Here is a 24,474-nt window from a genome sequence, read left to right as displayed (position 1 = left end):
CCTAACCAGTGCTGTGTACAGGGGTACAATGACCTCCCTGCTCCTGCTGGCCACACTATTCCTGATGCAGGCCAGGATGCCATTGGCTCTCTTGGCCACCTGGGCACACTGCTGGCTCATGTTCAGGTGGCTGTCAACCAGCACCCCCAGGTCCCTTTCCACCTGGCTGCTCTCCAGCCACTCCGACCCTAGCCTGTAGCTCTGCATGGGGTTGTTGTGGCCAAAGTGCAGCACCTGGCACTTGGATTTGTTGAATGCCATCCTGTTGGACTCTGCCCATCTGTCCAGCCTGTCAAGGTCCCTCTGCAGAGCCTTCTACCTTCTAACAGATCAACACCTGCTCCCAGCTTGGTGTCATCTGCAAATTTACTGATGATGGACTCAATCCCCTCATCCAGATCATCAATAAAGATATTGAACAGGATGGGGCGAAGCGAAACCTCCTGTGTTGTAGTTTGTACCATCACTGGTCACCACTGAAAAGAACCCAGCCCCAACCTCATGACCTTCACCCTTCAGATATTTATATGCTTTTATAAGATCCCCTCTCAGTCTTCTCTTTTCTAAGCTAAAGAGTCCCAGGTCTCCCAGCCTCTCCTCATAAGAGAAATGCTCCACTCCCCTCATCATCCTCATGGCCCCCCATTGGACTCTCTCCAGTGGTGTGTCGGTGTGAGCTGAAATTCCCCCCCCCCACCAACAAGTGGTTCCCTGTCCCTCTTGAATTGGGGAGCCCAAAACTGGACACAATACTCCGTGCCACGCCACGATGCACAGGGCCCTTACAAGACTGCAGACCTGCTTTGATTGGCCCCACAGGGGCAGGATCCTTCCACCATAGGGAAGGTCAAGGTGCAGGGTGCTCAAGCAGCATGGCTATGCCAACAGCCACAGCTGTGCCAGTGGTGCCCCTTAGACAGGAGTCCCTGGACCCAAAAGACACTTTGGCCCCCATCACACCACAGCCTATCACCTCCACCCATTCAGAGGGACTTCACCAGTGCCCCACCGAGCCTCACGCCCCCGCCAGTCACATCCACACCCCCACCCCCAGCAGCAATCTGGGACCTGTCTGTGTTGCTCAGGGGAAACCAGGAGTACATGCAGGCTGTGGGGCACCCCACATACTCCCAGTCCAATCAGTGTGCCAGGTACTCCTGGAGGCTGGTAGGACAGCTGGCAAGGGGCAGCAAGGGAACCTAGAGCCAAGCAGGGATCAGCTCCACAGTGCTCCCAAGCCCTGGGAATGGAGGATAGCTGCCTGGCTCTGGCCTGTGGTTTTACACAGGCAAAAACAAAGCGAGGCTTTCCACCTCCCAGAGTGGCTTGTTTTGTCCAACTTTGAGAAGCCTCTGCGCTTCAGCCCCTCAAGGGGCAGAGAGAGGACCCTGGCACTGAAACAAGCAGCAATTATCACATTGCTGGCTCTGAAGACCTTTTGTTCCTTGGAAGCCCAGAGCAGGGATCGGAGGACACCTAGCGAGATGCCTCAGTGGCCCTGCGCTCCAGCAGCAGCCAGAGACCAGAGCCATGGCAGCCCCAGCCCTGCAGCGGCCCCATCCAGCTCCCCTCCTCCTGCTATGGCAGGGACCACGGTGAGAGCTCCAGTGGGGCTGCAGGGGCTGGTCCAGCCCTGGGGGAGATGCACAGCAGGGAAGAATTGGCTCCTTGTTTCCCATTTCCCACTGCTCTCACTATTGCCTTGGCAGCGAGAGCCTCCATGCCTCCCCGACAGCCACATGTGCTGCCAATGCTGATACCTTCAGCGGGGTGAGGCTCAGCACTGCCCACAGCTGTCTGACTCCTGCAAAAAAAAGGGACTACATTTAGGGTTAATTTCCACACTGACTGGAATGCAGGTGCCCCTTAAAGCTGTCTCCTGTATTCCCAGATGTTCCTGTCTCAACCTCCAGAGAAGATGATTTTATTGGTGCAAATGGGGCAATACTCAGTGAGTATGATTTATTCTTGTGGCTGAACTTGTTTGAAGAGAGTCTTTGAGTGCAAAGATCTGTATGGGCAAAGGCACCCAGGCAGAGACACACTGGATCCAGCCCATTAGGGATCTCCACAAGCAGGCAGAGCAGCAATTAACCTGCTGTCTATTAGCCTGGCCATACCCCACCTCCGAATAGGCCTCTTGCCATAACTGGATACAGCTCTAGGCTTCACTCTAATCCTTGGACCCCTGCAAGAGGAGAGCAAACTCTGCAGAAATCCAATAACCCTTCCTTACCTCCCAACCTACAGCACCACACAACATCCTGAACTCACAGCAGAGACCCTGCCGGCTTCGAAGCACTGCAGAGCGCTAAAGAGACCTTATGCCCTAAACAGCCCCAGGCAGTCAGGACAGGCAGAACAGCAGACGGCCTGAAGAAATGCTGGCACACCAAACCCCTCCTCTTCCACTGATGTCGGACAAGCTGTCACGGTTAAGGTAAGGCGAGGAAGATAAATCTGGCAGGGGGTCTCAGAGGGGTGAAAGAACCCAGATTGGTTAAAAGGGCAGTGGTGACACAGGAGGAAAGAAGAAGGGAAAAGAAAGCACTCCGAAAAGGAAAGCTCTCTCAGAAGGTTCATTCAGGACCCGCTCACAGGACCTTTTTAGGCGGGGCTGAAGAATGGACTCAAACCCCGCTTCCACGGGACCCGTGCTCACACGGTGAGCGCTGATCAGCACCACGGAGCACGCACAACCACCCAGCCTCTGTGCTCACATCAGCCCCAGACCGGCCCCTCGGGGCCTCACTACAGCAGCCGGGAAAAAGCAGCCGCAGCCTGGTCCCGATCTCGGTCTCGGTCCCGGTCCCGGTCCCGTTCCCGCTCCCCCCGCAGGTCCCCGCACGGCCGCCACCCGCCCTTCCGCCTCGCTCATGTGACCACGACCGCCGTGACCGCGCGGGGAGAGGGCGGGCTGAGGCGCGCCCGCTACCGGGATTGGCGGAGGCGTAGCGGGCAAGGCGCAGTGATTGGCCGCTCGGACACCCCTTCGGCGCGGCGGCTATGGCGGCGGTGCGGCGGGCGCAGCTCTCGGCCCTGGCGGCGCTGGCAACGCTGGCGGCGGCGCTGGCACTGGACAATGGGCTGGCACGGACGCCGCCGATGGGCTGGCTGCACTGGGAGCGCTTCCTCTGCGCCACCGACTGCGCCACCGACCCGCATCGCTGTGTCAGGTATCGCCACCGGCGGGCGGGGATGACCCGGGAGCGAGGTGGGACCGGGGATACTGGCCCCAGGGGAGTCCATGTGCCGGCAACTCAACCGAGTGCCAGGGCTGGGGACAGCCGGCCCGGCACGATGCCCTGTCCGCTGGCGCCCCAGTGTGCCATCCCTGTGTCACGGCGGACAGAAAGGCTGGTCCCGGAGCCGGCGCCTTCCTCGCACCCCTTTGCTGTTTGGGTGCTCGCTGGACAGGCCGCACCGGTTGCCGTGTCTGTGCTAGAGATCAGACTGCCACGTTCCCCGCGTTTTTCCTGATCCTGCCTCTCCGTCCCCAGCGAGCAGCTCTTCGTGGAGATGGCCGATGTGATGGCTACCGAGGGATGGAGGGACGCAGGCTACGAGTTCGTCTGCATCGACGACTGCTGGATGGCCCCGACCCGGGACAAGCAAGGCAGGCTGCAGGCTGACCCAAAACGGTTCCCCAGCGGGATCCGCAAGCTGGCTGACTACGTGAGTTCTGCCTGCTGCGGTGCAGAGGAGGGACGGCTGTCAGCAACCCAGCCTGCCTCCGTGCTGGGAGCAGAGGGGAGGCTGGGTGGGGAGCAGAGAGTGGGGCTGAGCTAAAGCCCAGCCTGCCAGAGCAGTATTTTGCTTCCCTTGCTGGCCTAGCTACTCTTCCTCCTGCCCCACAGCTGCCCTGTTCCCATTTTTTTCCTGTCTATAAGCACAGGTTCACTCCAAGGGGCTGAAACTGGGAATCTATGGTGATGTTGGGAACAAGACATGTGCTGGCTTCCCTGGCAGTTACAATCACTATGACCTGGATGCCCAAACGTTTGCCTCCTGGGGTGTGGACCTGCTGAAGTTTGATGGCTGCAACTCTGGTTCGCTGGAGCTACTGGCAGAAGGTAGCTGTGGCTTCAAGGCAGCCCTGTGCCACAGGGTGGGAATACTCTGTAGGCAGCAGCAATTCTAGGCCCAAGGTGGGATCCAGGGGTTTGCTTTTCCCTGAGCATACTCATGTAAGGGATTTGCTTACAAAAGCAAGTATGAGACACTGCTCCCCAGCCCAGCATCAGCATTGTACTCTGGGGGCTCTCTGCACAGACTGCTGCCCCAGCAATTAATGAGGCAGAGGCTTTGCCCTTCTGCACTGCCTTTACTGGAGAACTCAAAGCATTTCACACACTTCAGTCTTACTCCCTTTGGTGAACCCATGTCAACACAGATCAGCTTGAAGCTAGAACAGCTTGTGTCAGCCATAAAAAGGGAGGTTATCAGGGCTTTTAACAGGAGAAAAAAAAAGGGGAATTCTGGCATGAAAATCCTGCTGGGGGTTTCATTTTAAAACACACCAGTGTAAGTCTCAGTTCAGGAGCGATTTGCACTCAGGCTAGCAAGTCAGCAGCTGAAAGCTCAGTCATTCACCGTGCCAACGGGCCTTGGCTGCAGACTCTGTGCAAGATGAGCAAATCCCAGTGCCACAGGAGCAGATTTGTGGGAAGAACGATGCAACTCTCAGGGCCATTTTCTCTCGACCGAGTTCTCGCTGCTGGCACAGTCAGTGTTTGGCAGCAGGAATCCTGGCTCTGCCTGGCAGGAAGAACCTACCCAAGTGACAGTCCCACTGAAGCCAGTTGGTGGGGCATATGTCAGCTGCCACAGCCAGGAACACAGCACTGTAAGTGACAGCTGAGCCAAAAGCTCTTGTTGGATCTTATGTATAACCCAGATACAATCCAGTTGTATTGAAGCAGTTCCAGGGGAGACAGCAAACTTCATTCCCTCTCTGCTGATTTAAATGGACTTAGCAGGGCTGACTGAGGACAAGGACAGGAAAAATCTAGTGCTTTTGCATTCCTGCCCACTCCATATGGTGCAAGTGTCTCATAAGAACATACTCCTGCAGCATTACCCAGCAAAGCTGTACTGAGCAGCTTTGAGAGCTACCAACTTGTATTTCCCTAGGGAAAAAATGCCATAGAGCAAACTGCAGCCTCTTCCCATGGCTCTGTGTACAAAGAGATCAGCAGTCTCAGAGCAGTGAGCGTGCCCATGACCTGTAGCAAAGCTGCAAAGAACTCACCTGTCCTTGGAAGGCAGGTACCTGGCTGCAGTCTGTGCACTTCCCTGTCCTCCCTGTGCCATCTCAGCCATGATTTTGCAAGAGTTGAACTGAAACCTGAACCTGAGACACTAGGTGTGAGCTAGGAGATTTTGTAACCTGCATCTGTCCTCTTCCTTTAGGGTACAGGCGCATGTCTGTGGCCCTGAACAAGACTGGAAGGAGCATTGTGTACTCCTGTGAGTGGCCTTTCTACCTGAGGCCTGTGCAGCAGGTAGGGAGTGTTTCTCAAGCCTTACCCTGGGGCTAAAATTGGGAAGAACAGAAAAGCGTTAAAACTGCAAAACAGCCTCTTGAGAAACTCGCTGCTCACGGATCTGATAGAAAAAACAAGACTAAGGTGGAGGAAAACCACTTTTTCCTCTAGAGCCCTGAAATATACCTGAGCTGAGTCATGACTCTGCTGGAAAGAATTCAGTAGGATCCTGCAGGATGAAAGCATAGCCAACATCTATCTGCTTTGTCTCCAAGGAACCAAGCAAATAATCACTGGCAATGCAGACACAGCTGAAGGATAGCTCAGTGTTATTCCTCCTGGATACAGAGTGCTGCAGACTCAGCCTTACTGTCACCTCTGGGGACCAGAAGAGAGACTTTAAGACAGCCTATTTAATAGGAATTCTCCTCATTGTTTACCAACAGATTTCTGCCAGCCAGGGCCATGCCCAACATGTTGCTCTCCACCCATAGCTGGCTTCCCCTGTGCCACCAAGACAGGATGGTGCCATTCCCTCCCACTGGGAGTTAAACGCATTAATCACCAAAGGGTGTAACCCAAGAAATGGTAGCACACACTGGGATGTCCAGTTTAATCCCACTGGCCCCCATGGCACCTTCAGTAAAATAGCACTCCAAGGAATTTTCCCACAGAGCTGATGGCCACAGCTTTCTCCTGAGAGAAGCAAGAGTGTTGTCTGGAGTGTGGCAGACAGGATGCCTTATGTGCAGTAACTCCAAAGGAACCAACATGCACAGATCAGCTGGGAATGGAAGATGTTACCATAGTTCTTCCTCGTATTATCCCTAATCCAGTCTAGCCTTGTGAATGACCTTGTTGTTGTACAGCCAAGTGCTCTGGCTAATCACACTCATTGTTTTGGCAGCCCAATTACACAGAGATCAAACAGTACTGCAATCACTGGAGGAACTTTTTTGATGTCTATGATTCTTGGAGCAGCATCAAGAGTATCTTGGACTGGACAGCTCTTCATCAGGACAGCATTGTGAAGATAGCTGGGCCAGGGGGTTGGAATGATCCTGACATGGTAAGTAGAGCAACATCTACCTTCATTCAGCACCAGCAAAAAATCCTCTCTTTAGCTATTAAGCTAAGAATGGGAAGGGAGAAAACTGGGGGTGAAACATTGAGGGGAAGGGCTCTGATGGGGCCTTAGATCAGGAGCCTGAGAGGATCTCTGACTGGAAAGAGAGTGAGAACTACAACTACAGGCAGCACCAAGAAAGCACTGTCTCTGTAGAATGCAGCCTTTACCAGTAATGCCAGTTCTGAACCCAAGCATGGCAGTGGGAGTCTCCAAAATGCTCATCTCCCACCAGAGGGAAAACCCCTGGGTGGCAGCATTGCAACAAACAGCTGCATCCAAAAGTAGATTCCTAAATGCTGCCCAGCTCGCGAAGGATCCCTTCTTTACCTCCACCAGTGGTTCATCCTGAATTGCCACACCAGTCATCCCTGCCCTTCCCAACCAGCTGGTCCTGCTCTTAGCACTCAGCTTATCTAAACCAGTCCCCCAACAGGGGTCCCACCCTCAGCATCCTGTCATTTACCTCTGCTCAGGCTGGCCCAATTTCCCCTTGGCAGGCAGTGCTAGCAGGCATCTTTGTTTTCTTGTCACAGCTAGTGATTGGAAACTTTGGGCTGAGCTGGGACCAGGCAGTGACTCAGATGGCAATGTGGGCTATCATGGCAGCTCCCCTCTTCATGTCCAATGACCTGAGGCACATCAGTCCCGAGGCCAAGTGGCTGCTCCAGAACAAAGAGGTCATCGCCATCAACCAAGATGCGCTGGGCAAGCAGGGATACCGAATCACCAAGGTATGGCAGTACAGGCTGGGGCTGCAGTGTGGGGCACAGCCAGACAGCCTCCTCAAAAAGGGGGAACGTGGGGGTATGGAGGAGCGCTCAGGGTTTGGGAACAAGAGCCCAGTGAGCCCACTTGTTCCTGAAGCTTGCTTAAGCAGACAGGCATGAAGACTGTCAGTCCTGTCTCCCCTAACACAAGCCTTGGATTTGTTTTCTTCTTGGCAGGACAAGAACTTTGAGCTGTGGGAACGGCCCTTGTCTGGCCAAGCCTATGCCGTGGCAGTGCTGAACCAGCAGGAGATTGGGGGACCTCAGAACTTCACCTTCTCTCTCTCCTTCCTGGGCAATGGGCTGGCCTGCAACCCAGCATGCTCAGTCCAGCAGGTCCTGCCAGCCAGCAGGGAGTGGGGGGTTTACAGCTGGGTCTCCTCCCTAAGCGTGGAGGTGAACCCAACAGGGACTGTACTGCTGAAAATAGTGGCACTATAGGAGAAAAACTTTGTGAGCCTCAGCCTGCCTAAGCTTATCTCAAGGAGCCTATCTCCTCCCTCCAAGCAGGGTGCCTTTGTTCTCTCTTGGGCATTCACTATTCAAGTGCTTCTGCATGGACTTCAAACCTTCAGCCTAACATGACACCCATCACTCCATCACCAAGAGGTAACAGAGAGAGGGATGCTACTTCTCCTCTTTGCCCTTTCTCTGGCACTTCACCTAAGTTGTTCTCCAAGGGGCTGCAAGGGCCCCAGCAGGACAGCAACTCCTGTTAACACCCACTACCAACCAAAGAAATGCAAAGGATGTATGCAGCATCTTACAGCCCTGCTTGAACATTTCAGGGACAACAGGGAAGCATCCAGGCTGCCTTGCTCTTGCTTTTCCAGGCTGGGGCACACAGTTCCAAGACCAAGAAAAGCTGCTCCACCCAATGCTCTCCTCAGAGCATGGACCTCTTATTTCTGTCTTCTGACACCTCAGGGACTGGACAAAATCACTTCTTAGCAACTGCTTTCTTTATAGCTGTCTGATTACTATAAATGTTATTAAGTATCAGGACTCAGCTTTTGAGAATTTCTTATCTCAGAAGTCTGTCTCAGCAGTGTGTCACTTCCCTTTACAAGACAATTCTCTTTCCAGCCTTCATAGGGCCACTGGAGTCCCCTTCCTCAGTGAACTGCCTTCCAGAAATACTTGTGTGCTTTGTTTTCCAGGCAGTAGCCTTTGTGTCTGAGGGACCACACAGTCACAGCCACTACACATGTGAGCACCTGCTGGTGCAGCACTTAATGCACTGCCTAATGGTGCAGGTGATACTTCATCAGATGAAGCCCCTGGTACTAAGCTCACTAGCTGCTCCAGGGCCTTTGCTCACCTTTTGCCCCTTAGGAGTGCAACTGTTTGTAAAAAGGGGCCAATAGCCAAGTCCAGAGGCTGTTTGGGGAGTCTGGATTACTCTGGTCCCTGCTGCCTTGAAACCACAGCTAGGTGAGAGGACTCCTACCTACCTCTCCTCTTTAGCAAGGGCCTGGAGAGCAAAAAGGCCTACTCAGGTAGCTCTGCTTTTTTTTCTGAATCACTGCCTCATCTAACAACAATTCAGATACACCACAGCATTCCGGAAATGGAACCACTATGAGAGAGACATGTTTTAAATTTTTTAAACTGTTTTAAATTTTAAAAGCTGCAGAACTTTAGAGGAGGCTCTTCTGAAGACAACCTTCTACCACAGAAGCTCATAAAGAAGCCTGGGGAAGAACAGCAGCAGCACAATGCTCACAGATACACCACTGGTGCAAAAGCCATCAGAGTCTCAGCCTCTAAGTATATTCTAAATCACCTCTTGGTAGCACAGTAAGGAGCTCTTAACCTTCAGCAGGTCCTTTTCAAAAGCCTTCAGATCACAAACTGTTCACTTACCAAACAGCTTTGCAAGCAACCCCTTCCTGTTGGGCCGATGTACTTTCAAGTCCCACTCCACCACCAAGGCAAAACACAGAAAACCAAGCAAGGGATCACTTACAGATACTTTAATACAGATCATAACAACACATAGGATGGACCTCAGAACTGGATCACCTGGCCCTGTAAGAAGGAAGGAGTGAGTTTATTCACCACTCAATCTCACCACCATTTCTCAGCCACTCCCACTACACAAAACCTACCTTTCTCTTCTTGTCTCCACCCAGTTCAAAGTGCTTGCACCTCTTAATGGCCAGCATCCTCTTAGACCTGCAGTTAGGTTCCACACACTCCAGCCTCAGCACAATCTTCTTTGTGGTCTTAGCCTGGGAGGAGAGGATCAAATGTTCATTTGTATCAATGAACAAAATGTTCAGAAGCAGACAAATTACTGCTCAGAAAAACCTTGTTGTATGTACTCATGAAGATTCAAAGTGTAAAGAAAAAGATGACCAACACAGTTGGGCTCACTCCATTGGAAACAAGAAGGCACCTTAAGGACGAGTACAGGAGCACAGTGATCTGTACCTTCATGACAAAGGACACCAGCAAAAGCCCTCAGTGGGGCTGGGCTGGTTCCCTGCAGAGATCAGCCACGCTGGAATAAGGTCTGTACCAGGGAGCACACCAAGGAAGCAGTGCTTCAGCAGTGTGGGATAACACTGACAGTGCTCAGGATAAGTTCAGCAGAAAGCTGGACAGAAGAAATACCTGAAAACAGCACAACTGATGAACTTCGCCCAGGAGCAGCGTCATTAACATGCTCGATCTAGACTTGCAGCTACTCAGAAGTTAGATGAAACCCAGAACAATAGAGGGAAGAATTCAAAGGTGCAAGGCTCCTGTAGCAGCTAAAGAGCTGTAAGCACCAGTTGTAAACCTCAGCCAATCACACATACAACGCTGACTAGGAAGAAAGAGAAATGAGCATGGTAATCTCCAGGTGGAGAGTGCCAAACCGCAGAACAATACAGCTGCTTTGTGCACCCTGCTTGCAGAAGCACTTTTGCAAGGTCTCCCCACTTACTGGCAAAAAGTCAACTTGAGAGACTGCAATCTCTTTTTTTTTTTTTTTCTTCCTGCTGGAAGACTTCCTGAACATCTCCAGCAGAATACCAAGGCTTTCCAGCCAAAAGCCAAGGAGCACTATAAGCAGCGTAACTAAACAGTTCACACAGAAACTGTAACAAATCAGCTCCTTGGGTTTTGTGTCCTTTTTGTAAGCACAACATATTTCCCCCCCTGCCCCCTCCCAGCTCTTTGGCAGAGGGTACACAGAGACATAGAGAGTAAAAGTGCTGTAAGACTAGTTCCAGGTACCCAGACTGAAGGGGAAGAATGACAGCAGCAGGTTTCTGCAGCTCATCTGTAACAGATTACATTGCTGCTCTGAGGCTCTCGGGAAAGACCTAACACAGCAGCTCTCATTTACTGGCTCAGCGATATGGATTTCCCTGGAGACAGCAGGCTGTAGGAAAATGATGTCTACCCACAGGAGCAGTTCTATCATACCCATCAGTGAAGACACCCTCACCATGCAGAGGGCCTCACAAATCTGGCAAAAAGGTCCAGTCACTAACTGCCACTTCAAGAACATAAGCAATGCAAGCATCAACCTCCCTTTCCCTTTGATGTTCACTCAGCATTTGACAAGCAATAAGGAAAACTCCTTCCATTGAAAGGATCACTTCTAATGAGGCACTGTTCCCCTAAAGCATCACAGCTCCCTGCAGAGCATGCTCTGCAAACAAATCTTCCATTACTCCTCCGAAAAAAAGGAGCATTTCCATGACTCTGGAGCAGCAGGGACGATGAGCAGACCGGGAACTTAGAACCACCCCCCGAGCACTACCTGCACAGAGCTGCCATGACATGGCTTGAGCGCAAGGAGCACGGCAAAGCAGCAGGAGGCTGATGTGCTGATCTTCAACTAGACATGCGGGTTGCTAAGGAACTGTCAGGTCCTTCTTCCAGGAACAGCACTCACCTTCTTACGGAAGATGGGCTTTGTCTGGCCCCCATAGCCACTTTGCTTCCTATCGTAGCGTCTTTTTCCTGTGGGAAGAAACGGTTCTTTTTAAGTAAGCGACTCAAGGCGTGCTACAAGCACAGCTGACGCCCTTTCTAAACCCTAACAGGCCTGCAGCAATCCCACCTTCTCCCACAACCACATACTCATCCCACGACCGTGACCCTGGCGCAAGGTATGACCACCCGAAGCCCTTCCTGCGGGCCGTGTCCCAGGCTCCTGCCGCGCACCCATTCCTACCCTGGGCGTAGAGGGAGTCCTTCCCCTTCTTGTACTGCGTGACTTTGTGCGGCTGGTGCTTGCCGCATTTCTTGCAGTAGGTCCGACGGGTTTTTGGGACGTTCACCTGGAGGGGCAGGAACAAGTCGGTCAGCACAGCCGCACAAGTAGCTAAAGAGACGCCACGCCATGCTCCAGGGGCACCCTCGCCCCGACGCTGCGGAACGCAGCCCGGCCGCCCTTCCCTCCCCCTCTCCCCTCCGGGAGGCCCTGCGCCACCATCCCGGGCTTGTGGCCTACACCCCCGCCTCCCCGACCCGGCCAAGCCGCCGGACAAGCATCCACCGCAGCGGCCGGCGCCTCAGGGGGGCAGAGGGAACCGCCGCTGGCGCGGATGTCAACAGATGGACGCAGCCCGCTACGCCAGCACTCACCATCTTGTCGGCGGCGGCCGGAAGAGAAGGGGCAGCCTGGAAACGGAAGCAGATGGGAGCGGGGACACCACAGAGAGGAGGAGCGCAGGGAGGGCGAGCGTCGCGCCAGGCACTGCAGCTCCCTCTATCGACGCCAGGGCGAGGCGGGGGGCCCCGGCGGGGTGTGCTGCGGGGTGTGCTGCGGAGTGCGGGTTTGCATAGAAATAAAGAGTCATTGCGGCTGCAAAAGACCTTTAAGATCATCAGGTCCAACCGTCAGCCTAACACCACCATGGCCACTAAACCCTGTCCCGAAGTGCCATGGCCACGTATTTTTTGAACACCTCCAGAGAAAGGGACTCCACCACCCCCCTGGGCAAGCCCGTTCTGATGCCTGACCACTCTTGCAGCTAATATCCAATCTAAACCTCCCCTGGTGCAACCTGAGGCCATTTCCTCTCACCCTGTCACTGTTACCTGGGAGAAGAGACCGAAACCCACCTCTTTACAAACTCCTTTCAGGTAGTTGTAGAGAGCAATGAGGTCTCCCCTAAATCTACGTTTCTCCAGACTAAACAACCCCAGGTCTCTCAGCTGCTCCCAGACCCTTCACCAGCTTTGTTGCCCTTCTCTGGACCCACTCCAGCACTTCAGTGCCCTTCTTGTAGTGAGGCACCCAAATCTGAACCCAGTATTTGAGGTGCAGCCTCACCTGTGCTGAATAAAGGGGGATGATCACTGCCCTGGTCCTGCTGGTCACACTATGGCTGACACAAGCCAGGATGCTGTTGGCCTTCTTGTCAGTGTGGGGAGCTGCAGAGGAGTGGGGGTGCCGGGGTAAAGGGTGGGGGTTTGTGACTGCAGGGGTGCCAAGAGGTGACTGCAATGAAGGGTCTGTGGGATGTGCAGTGTGAGACATGGGGCAGGCAGCCATCAGGGACATGGCACTGCCCCCCACCCAGCCTCTTTCCTGTATTCCAGTCTCCAAGTCCTGGCCTAGCACCCCTGGACCCATGTCCAGGCTCCCCATGCCCTCCATGATGGGCAAGCCCTGGCCACAGCCAGAGCCACGGCAGCCTCATGGAGGTGGTCCGACTGCCTCCAGGAGGAAACACAGCTGCTGCTTTTGAGTCAGAAGCCAAAAAAAGGAGAACTGAAAGGGTGGGGTTGGCTGGCCCTGTCCTTCCTCCCTGCTCGGCGGGCTCTGCTCTGCCTCTCTGCTCCCCGACCCGCCAGGCTGGGCCGCACGGGACAAGCAGGGGGCAGCGGGCGCCCAGCTGGCTGGAGCAGCACCGGGAGGGCTGGGTGAGTACAGCAGGGTCTGCAGGGCCAGGGGAGTTGTGTCCCAGCACTGTGTGGCACAGGGAGAGGCACAGTGGGAAGGTGGCAGTACCCCGGGTGTCAGCATGGCCCCATTAGCTTCGCTGGGAGGGAGCCATGGCAGCGGGAGGCAGGAGCATCCATGTGGCATCCCTGTGGAGCCTTGCATCTCTGCTCACCTGCTCGGTGGTGCCAGGGACCATGGCATCTGGTGGGGGGCCAGGAGAGCCATCCTGGGTGCAGGCCACATGCTGCCAAGCTGGGAAAGCTCGGCCCTGTCCCACAGCCTAGCCAGCCCTGAGCAGGCAGCATCTGACTGGGGTGGGACAGCTGCCATGGGGGCACAGCAGAGCAGGGCAGTGTGGGCGTGCCAGGGGCTGCAAGGGTGGACTCTAGGGTCACACAGGAGCAGGAGTGTGGGGTGTTGGGTGGATGTTGAGGTTCTGGGGCTGCAGCAGGGCATGGGGCAAGGCTGCACCCAAAACACGGTGGGGCTGCAGAGTTTGTCACCCTTCCCACTCGCCCTGAGCTTGCTAGCCCCCCACCACCCCCATCAGCCAGCAGTGGCAGACAGGCTCGACTCCTTATCAGGACTTGTGCAGGGGCCAGGCAGTCTGTGGGGGAGACCATATGGGGCACAGTGTCTGGTGGCACAGGGCCAGTGGTGTGTGCTGGGCCTGGTGATGGTGTCAGAACACACTTGGCTGAGGTGTGACAGAGGCAGGAAATCACGTTAGCTGTGAGGGACACACAGGACATGCTTTCACCCACCCACTTGCCACCTCTGCTGTCACAGCAGCGATGACTGGCTGAGGGGTCGAGTCCTGTGGATCACCCCCTGCCCCAAAGACAGGCAGGGCCAGGAGGGGCCAGTGGCAGTTCCAAGAGAGAGGGTGTGACCTGCTGGGGACAACGTGGCAATGCTGGTGACAGGACAGTTGTGCCATGCCCCCTGAGAACAGCCCTTCAAGATACTCGAAATTTCTGGTGGCAGAGTGAGGACGTGTCCCATCTGCCTGACATTGCTGGCAGTGACCCTGCTGCTGCCACTCAAGGTCAAGGTTCTGGGGAGCAAGCACTGCAGCTGGGGTGGGCTAGAGCCCAGGGCCACTCTGCTTAGCCTCTGTGTCTGTGCCAGGGAGGGCAATGGAAGCCCTCCTGCTCCTGGGACACAGGACCAGTAGCCACGTTTTATAGCTAAGGATATAGAGGCATAGGGCTACATGGAGATGCTGGGGTCACTCTGGGCTCATCCACCACCCCACCAGCAGTCCAAGGTCAGTGGTCACTCCAGTCACCTGCTCTGTCTCCAGCAGAGACCCCAGGTCCTTCCTCCCCAGCCAACAGAGGCTGTTTTTTTTTCTGAAAGACTCATGGCTCATTTTAAAGTGTCTTTTTTTTTTCAATCACCCAAACAAGCAGGAAAGGTCTGAGCCATGGGGCCCACAAGAGGAGGGAAGGGTGGACCTTGGGATAGAGGGAGCCCTGCTTGTCCCTAGCCTAGCTAAAGGCACCACAGTGGGGCAGGGTCAGGACTACACCAGCAGTATCTGTGCTGGGAGGCTGAGGGCATCATCAGGGCTGGGGTATGCCCTGGAGAGAGGCACAGAAGGTGGGAGCAGCTTCTGGCATCTTTGGTCCTCACCTGGTTCCTGTTGCAAGTGAGCCAATGCAGAGCAGGAGTGGATGGTCTGTCTAGACAGATTTCAGGGTGGGCTCAGACCCTGATTCTGGCCCACTTCTGAGCTTCCTCCAGAGGAGATGGGCTGTGAGCAACAGGAGAGGGATGCAGCTTCTCCCAGATTGCCCTCCAAAGCTGTGTTTATAGGAGAAAAAAAGGGAACAACATGGAGGTGAGAGGGGAGAAGGGCATGTAGGTACTGGGGAAGGAGACACAGATCACAGTTCAGCAGTGGCTCCACATAGCTCCATCAGCTAGGTCCAGGCTGGAGTCAAGTATTGGTTACAGCCCTCAGAGGAGGAGGTGCCCGCAGCTGCAGCCACATGGCCCTGTGGGTTGCTGGAACTGTCTGGGTGTCACAAGTGCCTGGGTGCAGCATACAGGGACACCAGGCAAGATGGACAAGCTGCTTCAAGAGATGGGCCAGGGCAGATATCCAACCCTCTGAAGGCAGGGCAGCAGTGGGACAAGGGGCTCTCACCTCAGCCCTTTCCTGATGGACCATCCCTGGAGAAGCTCATCAGGAAAGCTTCACTGAGAAGGGCTAGGGGAGGACTTAACCCCTCTAGTTGCTGGCTGGAGGCAGCCCTATGAGCCTGGCCTCCAGCAAGTGCTGTTCACAGGGCAGGTAAGGGCATTGAGCATCGTTCCTGCTGCAGGCAGAGGGAAGGGAAGACTTTATGGCTACTGTGTGCTCAGCAGCACAGCACTGCAGCTATTCAGGGTCATGACCTACCCAGAAACTTTTAGGGACTGGCCTCCCATGGCTGTCCCTTGCATGCTGCCAAGTCAGCCTGTGCCTGGCACAAAGCCTCTGCGGTGTGGCAGGAGGAAATGGCCCCCACAAACACACAGCAGTGTTGGAGGGGAGGAGGGAGCCTGCTGGGTGTTGCTGCTCAGGCTCTGTGCTCCACCCCAGGGCTACGCTTCTCACAGCCTCCCTGGCTTCCTCCCTCTCTATCTGTGGTGTGTGTCCATCTATCTGTCTGTCCTGTGTGTCTATCTATCTATCTGTGGTGTGTGTCCATCTGTCTGTCTGCGGTGTGTGTCCATCTATCCGTTCACACATCCGGGGAGCCTCTCCAGCATCCGTTGGGAGCTGATGCTGGCTGGGTGGTCACTTGGTCCACAGTCTGGTGTCGGAGTGGGGACAGGAAGGTCACACCACAAACACCCTGCACTGACCTGCCCATGCACTTCTGCAGCTGACTCCCCCTGTGGTGGTCCCAGCTCCCCCTGGCTGCCCTTCAGGCTGGGGACAGAGCGTACCTGAGCAAGGTCCAGTGGTGGGCAGGTTTTCAGCCGAGCCAGTGGAGCATCAGTGCTGCCCTGTCCACAGCAGCCCGGCGAGCGTGGCGCGGAGGCAGCCGGGAGGACCACCATGGCCAGCGTCATCCTGGAAAGCATCTTCCTGAAGCGCTCACAGCAGAAGAAGAAAACCTCTCCCCTCAACTTCAAGAAGCGCCTGTTCCTGTTGACAGAGAGCAAGCTGTCTTACTATGAGTACGACTTTGAGAGAGGGGTGAGTCGGTGCCCACAGAGGCTGTGCCATGGCAATGCCTATGGGCCACCAGTTGGCCCTTGCCCAGCCTGAAGGCTGGTTGAATGAGAATGGTGGTTGGATGGGGATGGTGGTTGGATGGGGATGGTGGTTGGATGGGGATGGCTTGAGTCTCCTCAGGTGTCCACCTTGGGCAGTCATTTGAACTAACTTCATCTCTTGTAGCGCCGTGGCAGTAAGAAGGGCTCAGTGGACATTGAGAAGATCACCTGTGTGGAGACAGTAGTGCCTGAGCACAACCCTCCCCCTGAGCGGCAGGTCCCGGTAAGGAAGATCCTGGAGTCCCCACTTGTGTCCTTGCTGGGCACTTAGGGAGTGTAACCCTTCCTTGGTGTGGTGAGAACGGAGGACAGCCTGGCTTGGCATGGAGGGCTCTGCACCCACAGCCTGTACCATACCAGTTTGATGCAGGGCAGGGGGGAATGCCAAAAGCTGTGGGTTCCAGGGGAGATGCCAGGAGCTGAGCAGCAGGATGCCAGCATCCATCTCTGCCTCTCTCTTCCAGAGGAAAGGAGAAGATTACAACAACATGGAGCAGATCTCAATCATCGAACGCTTCCCCTACCCTTTCCAGGTGAGTCCTTGCTGTACCCCTTCTGCCAGTCTGCCTCTGCTCAGCTTGCAGGGTGCTGGTGGGAAAACTCCAGAGGAACCTGGGGCCAAGCATGGCATTGCTGCCCCCAGGTGTCACTCAGCCATTTGGGGACACCCTGCTGCTGTCTGCACTGAGTGAGGCAGGCAAGTGAGCCTCTGTGAGCTCCAAGGAACTGGGCAGCTCTGTTTAAGGAGGCTGCTTAGACAGAAACCCTCTTCTGAGCTCTGCCCCTTTTGGTCCCCTGACCAGTGCTGGAGGGATGCCCTGTGCCAACTGCCCGCTCAGCTCCCAGCCCAGCTGCCTACCCCTGCTGGCACCCAGCATGGCCCCTGACACACCGAAAGCCAGAGAAGGAAGTGGAAAGTCTTGGGGGAGGGAGTTATTTATAACCTCTCCGTTATGGTCCTGCGAGCACCACGCAGGGCCAGCACGCACTGGCATGGTTGCTGCTCTGCACTGGCTGTTTGGGTTAGCCATAAGGCTCAGGTGCCCCCATTCCCCCCGGGAGACTCCCCGGGCAGGACAGTGAGGTGTGTGGTCCCGCAGGTGGTGTATGACGAAGGGCCCCTCTACGTCTTCTCCCCGACAGAGGAGCTGCGCAAACGCTGGATCCATCAGCTGAAGAGTGGTGAGTGTGGGGGCCCCGTGGCTCCCTCAGACAGCAAACTCACCAGCTGTGTGTGCAGCACAGCCCAGAGCCCCAGGTTTCCGGGGACTGCTATCTCACGGTTACAGTAACCCATGTCTACAGAAGAGAGCAAGCTGCTCAGAAACTTCTCCCTTGAAAAGTTTCCCCTGTCCCTACGTGTGTGTACTAACATCCCTGAGATGACACCAGCCACTCCTACCTAGGAGAGAGGGACACCTCTGTCACCTTCTGACTTCTGCAGCACCACAGCCACCTCATCTGAGGCTTCTCACCCTCTTTCAAGCCTGCTCTAAATTAGCTCAGAAGTTATTGAGGACAAGAGGAAATTGCAGATGTGGCCATGCAGCTGTACTTGCTATGCAAGGCGAGGGCTGGGCCCCCAAGGCTTTATGAAGCACTGACAAAAAACTTTCTGGAAGCCAGGGAGCATCTCTCCCAACCCATCCCAGGCCTCACTCAGTGCTATGGAGCTAGCACTAGGTACCACCTCCTCGAGCAGAGAGCATGTGGCAGAAGCACTGTGCAGAGACGCTTGGGTGCTTGCAGTTGGCCCAAATCTGCTGTGGCTACCTGTGCCTCTTGGTGCCTGAGTCTCTTGGTGCCTGTGTCTCTTGGTGCCTGTGGCTTTGTGCTGGTGATTAGATTAGCTGCTCAAGTGACACAGGGAAGTTTGCCCGAGCGAGGCGGAAGCAGAGCAGGCTGATAACAGGGGAAGTCAGTTCTTTCACCAGGGCCCCGCTGCTCTGTTCCAGCAGGCAGCCAGCCCTCTCCCCACTTCCCTGCTACAAGAGGGGGGTTGTTATGGCAGCTGAAGCAGTGTAGAAGCCACAGGGAAAAGGAGAGAGAAAATGCTAGCCTTTTGCTGCTGGGATGCCCTCAGTCCTGCTTCTCCAAAGAGGAGGAGTCCCTGCACCCTGTGGAGCTGCTGTGGGCCAGCGCCATGCTGGTGGTGTTTAGGTACAGTTTAGGCACATCCGGTTGTTCCTTTAGCTTGTGGAGAAGTATGAGGAAACTGGCTGACACCTGCCTGGCAAGGAAGCAGTCTGCCAGCAGGCCAAGTCTCTGAGCAGAAAGGGAATGGGAGCAGTGCTCTGCTCTCTCCATGGGCCAGCCAGGCACAGAGCTGGCCTCCCTCCCTGCTTCTGAAAGAAAAGGGTTTAAAAGGGCTGTGAACCCTGGGCCTCAGCAACCTGGCAGGTGTTGGATGTTTCAGCTGGCGGGAGGGCTGTTCACAGCAGGACTTGGTCCTCCAAGCATGCTTGTGTCCCTTTGCAGAGCTGCTGAAGAGGAGAGGCCTGGCCCTCCAGGAGCTTGGGGGTGTATGGTACAGGGTTTGCATAGCCCCAGCACTGAGACAGGAGCAGTGAGCTGAGCAGCAGCAGGGCCACATGGATGAAATGATTTAGTGAGACTGATCATCCAAGGAGCAGAGGGCTTTCTGCAGCGGGCTGGGTGACAGACGCCTGCCCTCCTCTGCCGCAGTGATCCGGTACAACAGCGACCTGGTACAGAAGTACCACCCCTGCTTCTGGATCGACGGACAGTACCTGTGCTGCTCCCAGACAGCCAAGAACGCCATGGGCTGCCACATCCTGGAGAGCAGGAATGGCAGTAAGACACTGGGCACCCTCCCCTTGCCTTGTCCCCAGCCCCTGGAGACTACCATGGCAAGGCACATTAATGCCTTCTCTCTCCTGAAGGTTTAAAAGTTGGGCGGTCGCATCGCAAGACAAAGAAGCCTCTTCCCCCAACTCCTGAGGAGGACCAGGTAGGGGCCAGGGTCAGCATCTGGGTTTGCTCCAAGGTGTTTAAGAAAGGTCTTCCTGGAAGTTGACATGTTCAGTGACTGACAGGGCATTGCTCAGAGGTGTACAGGCCAGGGCTCGTCTCTGGAGAGGAATGTCAAGGTGGTGTCCCAAGGGAGAAGGAGCTTAAATCGGGATGGAGACCAAAGGCCTGGAGAAAAGTCAAAGGATCTCACCCTTGAGGTTCCCCAGGGGCAACTGGGAGGATAACGAAGCCCTGATGTAGGATGGAGGAATCATGGGTTAAGCCAAAAGGCAGACAGAAAAAGCCTTATCTTTTGTGAGGATGGGTCCTCAATGGGAGGTCTCCAATGTGAGGAAATGTTGCAACAAAAAGCACTGGAGGGGACTGGTCCCCTGGTGGAGATGCATGGGGGAGCTGAGACGAATGCTGCAGTGACCTGGCCTGAGCCTACTGCTCTGCCAGGCCTGGGGAAGGTCTTGCCTGGGAAACAGTGTGCCTGCCAGCCTCACGGTGTCCCACACTCTCCCTTGCTCTGGGGAAGATGGTGATGAAGCCCCTGCCTCCTGAGCCTGCCCCCAGCACAGCAGGTGAGATGAAGAAGGTGGTGGCCCTCTACAACTACCTGCCAATGAATGCACAGGACCTGCAGCTGCAGAAGGGTGAGGAGTACTTCATCCTGGAGGAGAGCCACCTGCCCTGGTGGAAAGGCCGTGACAAGAACGGGTGAGATCTCCCCTGCCCACAGCACTTGCCCTGCAACGGCGCCATCTCCTGGTGCCAGAGCACTGTGGGCAAACACCCCCCAGCAGCACCGTGGGGTTAGGAGAGGCTGTGGGCTCCTGTCTGGGATGGCCCATGAGGGGACTGAAGCAGGCTGTGGTATCAGCCCCCCCCAAGTGTGGACACCAATGGGCTTGCACCAAGGATTTTGAGCTCACTTCTGCACAGGCTTTGGGGACAGGAACCTGCTTTCTCCTTGGCCTTCTCCATTAATGTGTGACCAGCCCCTTTTCCTCTGCAGGAGGGAAGGATACATCCCCAGCAACTACGTCACTGAAACCAGCAATTCCCTGGAGATCTTTGAGTGAGTAGGAGAAGGCACAGGGACATGGCAAGTTGTGCTTGGTCAGAGAATTGTTGCATCCAGTTCTGTTTACCTGTACAGGCTGTGAGCCCAGCCTGGCCGGGCCACTCTCCCTCTTGCACACCCTTGGAGAGCCTCTGGCCCCATGACAGCCATCCCTGCCCTGCTCCCTGTACCACCTGCCCTGGCTGGGGCGGGTGGCTGGTGACTGCAGTGGCTGTGGGCATTGCCCTGATGGCTGTGTCCCGCTTCCAGGTGGTACTCAAAGAATATCACTCGGAGCCAAGCAGAGCAGCTGTTGAAACAGGAGGTAAGCTTTGACTCCTGAGGCTGACTCCCCTCCACTCTCCCACCCCCCACGGGCTGCTGCCACATTGTGTCCAGCACAGGACCAACCCTGGCTTGCACCAGGAGGGGAGTGTCACTTTACTAGCCCTGGGGACTGGAAGTGGGACTTCTCTGATTCACCACACCCTCTCCAGCCCTGCTGTGAACTTCACTCACTTAAGTCTTTCCTGTTACACTCATGCCTCCCCACACCCACCGTGTTCCTCCTCCCTTTCTGTCTTAGGGCAAGGAAGGAGGCTTCATTGTCCGGGACTCCACCAGCAAGACAGGCAAATACACTGTCTCTGTCTACTCCAAGTCTTCTGCGTAAGTGGATCTGAGAAATCTGGTTCTTGCCTCAGAGAGCCCCTCCAGGCACCCATCACCTTCTGCCCCTTCTCCCCATGGCACTGATGCCCTGTAATGTGTCTGCAGAGACCCTCAAGGCACGATCCGCCACTACGTCGTGTGCTGCACGCCCCAGCACCAGTATTACCTGGCAGAAAAGCACCTGTTCAACACCATCCCTGAGCTCATCACCTACCATCAGCACAACTCTGCTGGTCAGTGTGGGCAGACAGAGCGAGGCCAGGGCTCTCTGCACTGACACAACGCTGCCTTCACCTTCCTCTGCTGAAGGCAGGCGGCTTGTGTTCCCTGCTGGAGCCTGCAGTGCCACTCTCCCTTTCTGTGTTTCAGGGCTCATATCCAGACTGAAGTACCCTGTGTCTCAGCGCCAGAAAAGTGCCCCTTCCACAGCTGGCCTCGGCTATGGTAAGCTGGCCTCAGCTACCTCAAGGCTCCCTGCTTGCAGGGCCTGTCTACACCAGCAGGAACTCTCCAGAGCTGAGATCCTAGCTGTCCCATGGCAGCAGGGCTCACAGCCTTCTCAGCAATCACGTCCCAACACTCACCAGCCTTCTAGAGATACCACAAGCTACTTTGCTCCCCATCCCCTGGTGGAAACAGCCTCAGATTCTGTAGATTTGGGGAGGTTTTTACAGGCAGCACATGGTTGTGAGCTCTTCTTGGACTTGCTAGATCAGATGACTGGGAGCACCCTGCAGTGATGATACTTGCACTCTCTGTCCTAGGGTCGTGGGAGATTGACCCAAAGGACCTGACCTTCCTGAAAGAGCTGGGGACAGGGCAGTTTGGTGTGGTGAAGTATGGGAAATGGAGAGGCCAGTACGACGTGGCTGTCAAGATGATCAGGGAGGGCTCCATGTCTGAGGAGGAGTTTATCGACGAAGCCAAAGTCATGATGTAAGTGGTGAGCAGCCTGAAGCTCAGTGCTGGATATGCCTTACCAGAATGGCTGCACTCCTATGTGACATGGAGGCACAGTCTCAGATAGCCTCACGCTCTGCAAAACACTTCTGAGAGCCCACTGCCATCGTGCTGACTACCCAGTGAGCTGTGCCACTCTTACCTGGGCCAGAAGTACTTTTTCTTCCCAAACTCTCTTTATTCATGAATGCTTCTATTGCTTCTTGGCCTTCTAGATGCTCAGAATTGCACTTCTTGTCCCCAACACAGGAACCTGTCTCATGAGAAGCTGGTGCAGCTCTATGGAGTCTGCACCAAGCAACGTCCCATCTTCATCATCACTGAGTACATGGCCAATGGCTGCCTCCTGAACTTCCTGAGGGAAACTCGGCAGCGGTTCCAGCCTGCTGAGCTGCTGGAGATGTGCAAGGATGTCTGTGAGGCTATGGAGTACCTGGAATCCAAGCAGTTCCTGCACCGAGACCTGGTAGGGCTGTGGCTGAAGGACACAACTCCAGCTCAGTGGAGAGCCACAGCATGTCCTAGAGAGAGTCCAGCTAGTTCATCAATGTGCTGAGAGGCAGCTCTGCAGCCTTCCCTGCAGAACATCCCTAAGGTTCCCTGCTCACCTGAGCATGGGCAGGATGCTCTGAAGTCACTGCTCTGCAGCCAGTTAGCAGAGCTTGCAGAAAGGGCAGGACTGGGTAGCTTCCCACGGCATGGGAAATGCATCTGTGGCTAGGGCAGCATCACTAGTTCAGACATGAAAAGGGACTTCCTGACCACCATGAAAAGTTGAGCCTACAGTTTCTCAGGCCTTAGGATGGTATTGCCAGCTTGCAGTCCTGTTGGGTGCCATGCCTGAACTCCCAGTGCTGCTTTGTTTAGGCAAAATCCCACCAGGGAAGTTGCCCCTCCATAGATAAACAGGATGCCTGGAGTCCTTCCTCTCTTGCTGTCTTTGCTGAGGACTTTGTAGCGGGCCTCAAGTCCAGGTGAATCTGCAGGACTAAGTAAGGCAAAGTCTTAAGTGCATAGGAGCAAGAAAAGTTCCAGATGGTACCAGGGGATGGGAGAGGCAGGAGCAGGTAGAAGTGACTGCCTCCATCTCTCCACCCACAGGCTGCTCGCAACTGTTTGGTGAACGACCAAGGAATTGTGAAAGTATCAGATTTTGGGCTTTCCAGGTCTGGTAGATATGTCTGTGTCATCTTCCTGTCTCAATCTCTCTTCTCTTCCTTCAGTCTCTTCTACATTTGAATCTTTCTCTCCACCATTCTCCAGCTGTTTTTCCTCCATCTTCTCCTGTCTTTCTGGAAAGGCTCATCTGGCCCAACATTCTGCTTCTCCAATATCCACCATCCCTGCCTTACTTCCCTAGTCTCTTTTCCCTCTCTTTGCTTCTTCCTTCCCCCACCTCTAGTCTCCTGGCTGCAGCTTTCTCTTTACATCCCCTTTTTGCTGTGCTTCTGTGTCACCCTATCCCTTCCCCAGTCTTGACTAATGTAAACTTTGCACAGGGACCTCTCTGCCTGTTGAACCTCTGGTCACTCTGAGAGCTGTCAGTTCCTTTTGGGGCTTGGTCAATCTGGTGCAATGTGAAATCCAGGAGAGGCACCCTGATCTGTTCCTCTGCTGTAGGTATGTTCTAGATGATGAGTATACAAGCTCCATGGGGTCCAAGTTTCCAGTGCGGTGGTCTCCCCCCGAAGTGCTTCTGTACAGCAAGTTCAGCAGCAAGTCCGACGTCTGGGCTTTTGGTAAGAGCACAGCATCAATGCCTCAGAGCTCAGGAAGAGAGGGTGCCCCACCAACAATGAGCTCCTCTGCAATCCAGCTTCAGGCAGAGGTGCTCCCACGCCATGCACTGTCCCTGCCCTGTCTGTCACAGGCGTTCTGATGTGGGAAGTTTACTCTCTGGGAAAGATGCCCTACGAGCGGTTTAACAACAGCGAAACAACTGAGCACGTCATCCAAGGCCTGCGCCTCTACCGCCCACAGCAGGCCTCGGAGCGGGTCTATGCCATCATGTACAGCTGCTGGCATGAGGTAAGCTGCTCTCTCCCGCGGTGAGCCCCCGCGGTTACCCTGCGTGGGGCTGGCACGGCTCTGCGGCGCCTGCAGCGCACGGGAGCGGCGGCAGGGCGGCAGGCTCCAGGGCCGGCAGGCTCCAGCGCGGCTCCGCTGTCTCGCAGAAGGCCGAGGAGCGCCCCACCTTCACTGCGCTGCTGGGCAGCATCCTGGACATCATGGACGACGAGCCCTGA

General features: G+C 55.2%; 3 protein-coding genes across 3 annotated transcripts; 2 read left to right on the top strand and 1 right to left on the bottom strand.

Moving 5' to 3' along the window:
• The first annotated feature begins 3,006 nt into the window (after window positions 1-3,006).
• GLA (galactosidase alpha) lies at window positions 3,007-8,114 on the top strand. Its single transcript, XM_054388846.1, has 7 exons — window positions 3,007-3,176; window positions 3,501-3,675; window positions 3,896-4,073; window positions 5,413-5,504; window positions 6,394-6,555; window positions 7,149-7,346; window positions 7,560-8,114. The coding sequence occupies exons 1-7, from the start codon at window positions 3,007-3,009 to the stop codon at window positions 7,821-7,823; spliced, it is 1,239 nt and encodes a 412-aa protein (XP_054244821.1). The 3' UTR covers window positions 7,824-8,114.
• Window positions 8,115-9,349: 1,235 nt separating this feature from the next.
• RPL36A (ribosomal protein L36a) lies at window positions 9,350-12,016 on the bottom strand. The gene is made up of 5 exons (XM_054388712.1): window positions 11,973-12,016; window positions 11,560-11,665; window positions 11,278-11,345; window positions 9,494-9,616; window positions 9,350-9,413 (listed from the first exon to the last, which is right to left on the bottom strand). Exons 1-5 carry the CDS (start codon window positions 11,973-11,975, stop codon window positions 9,393-9,395), a joined length of 321 nt encoding a protein of 106 aa, XP_054244687.1. The 5' UTR covers window positions 11,976-12,016; the 3' UTR covers window positions 9,350-9,392.
• A 4,281-nt stretch (window positions 12,017-16,297) lies between these two features.
• Window positions 16,298-24,474, top strand: BTK (Bruton tyrosine kinase). Its single transcript, XM_054388710.1, has 18 exons — window positions 16,298-16,474; window positions 16,679-16,777; window positions 17,019-17,087; window positions 17,655-17,736; window positions 19,240-19,368; window positions 19,458-19,525; window positions 20,069-20,250; window positions 20,549-20,611; window positions 20,867-20,921; window positions 21,183-21,265; window positions 21,374-21,501; window positions 21,638-21,712; window positions 22,033-22,204; window positions 22,478-22,694; window positions 23,330-23,394; window positions 23,849-23,967; window positions 24,099-24,256; window positions 24,403-24,474. The coding sequence occupies exons 1-18, from the start codon at window positions 16,334-16,336 to the stop codon at window positions 24,472-24,474; spliced, it is 1,977 nt and encodes a 658-aa protein (XP_054244685.1). The 5' UTR covers window positions 16,298-16,333.

Source organism: Indicator indicator, chromosome 17, assembly GCF_027791375.1.
Source record: "Indicator indicator isolate 239-I01 chromosome 17, UM_Iind_1.1, whole genome shotgun sequence".
Lineage (NCBI taxonomy): Eukaryota > Metazoa > Chordata > Aves > Piciformes > Indicatoridae > Indicator > Indicator indicator.
This window is presented reverse-complemented; position numbering and strand designations above follow the sequence as displayed.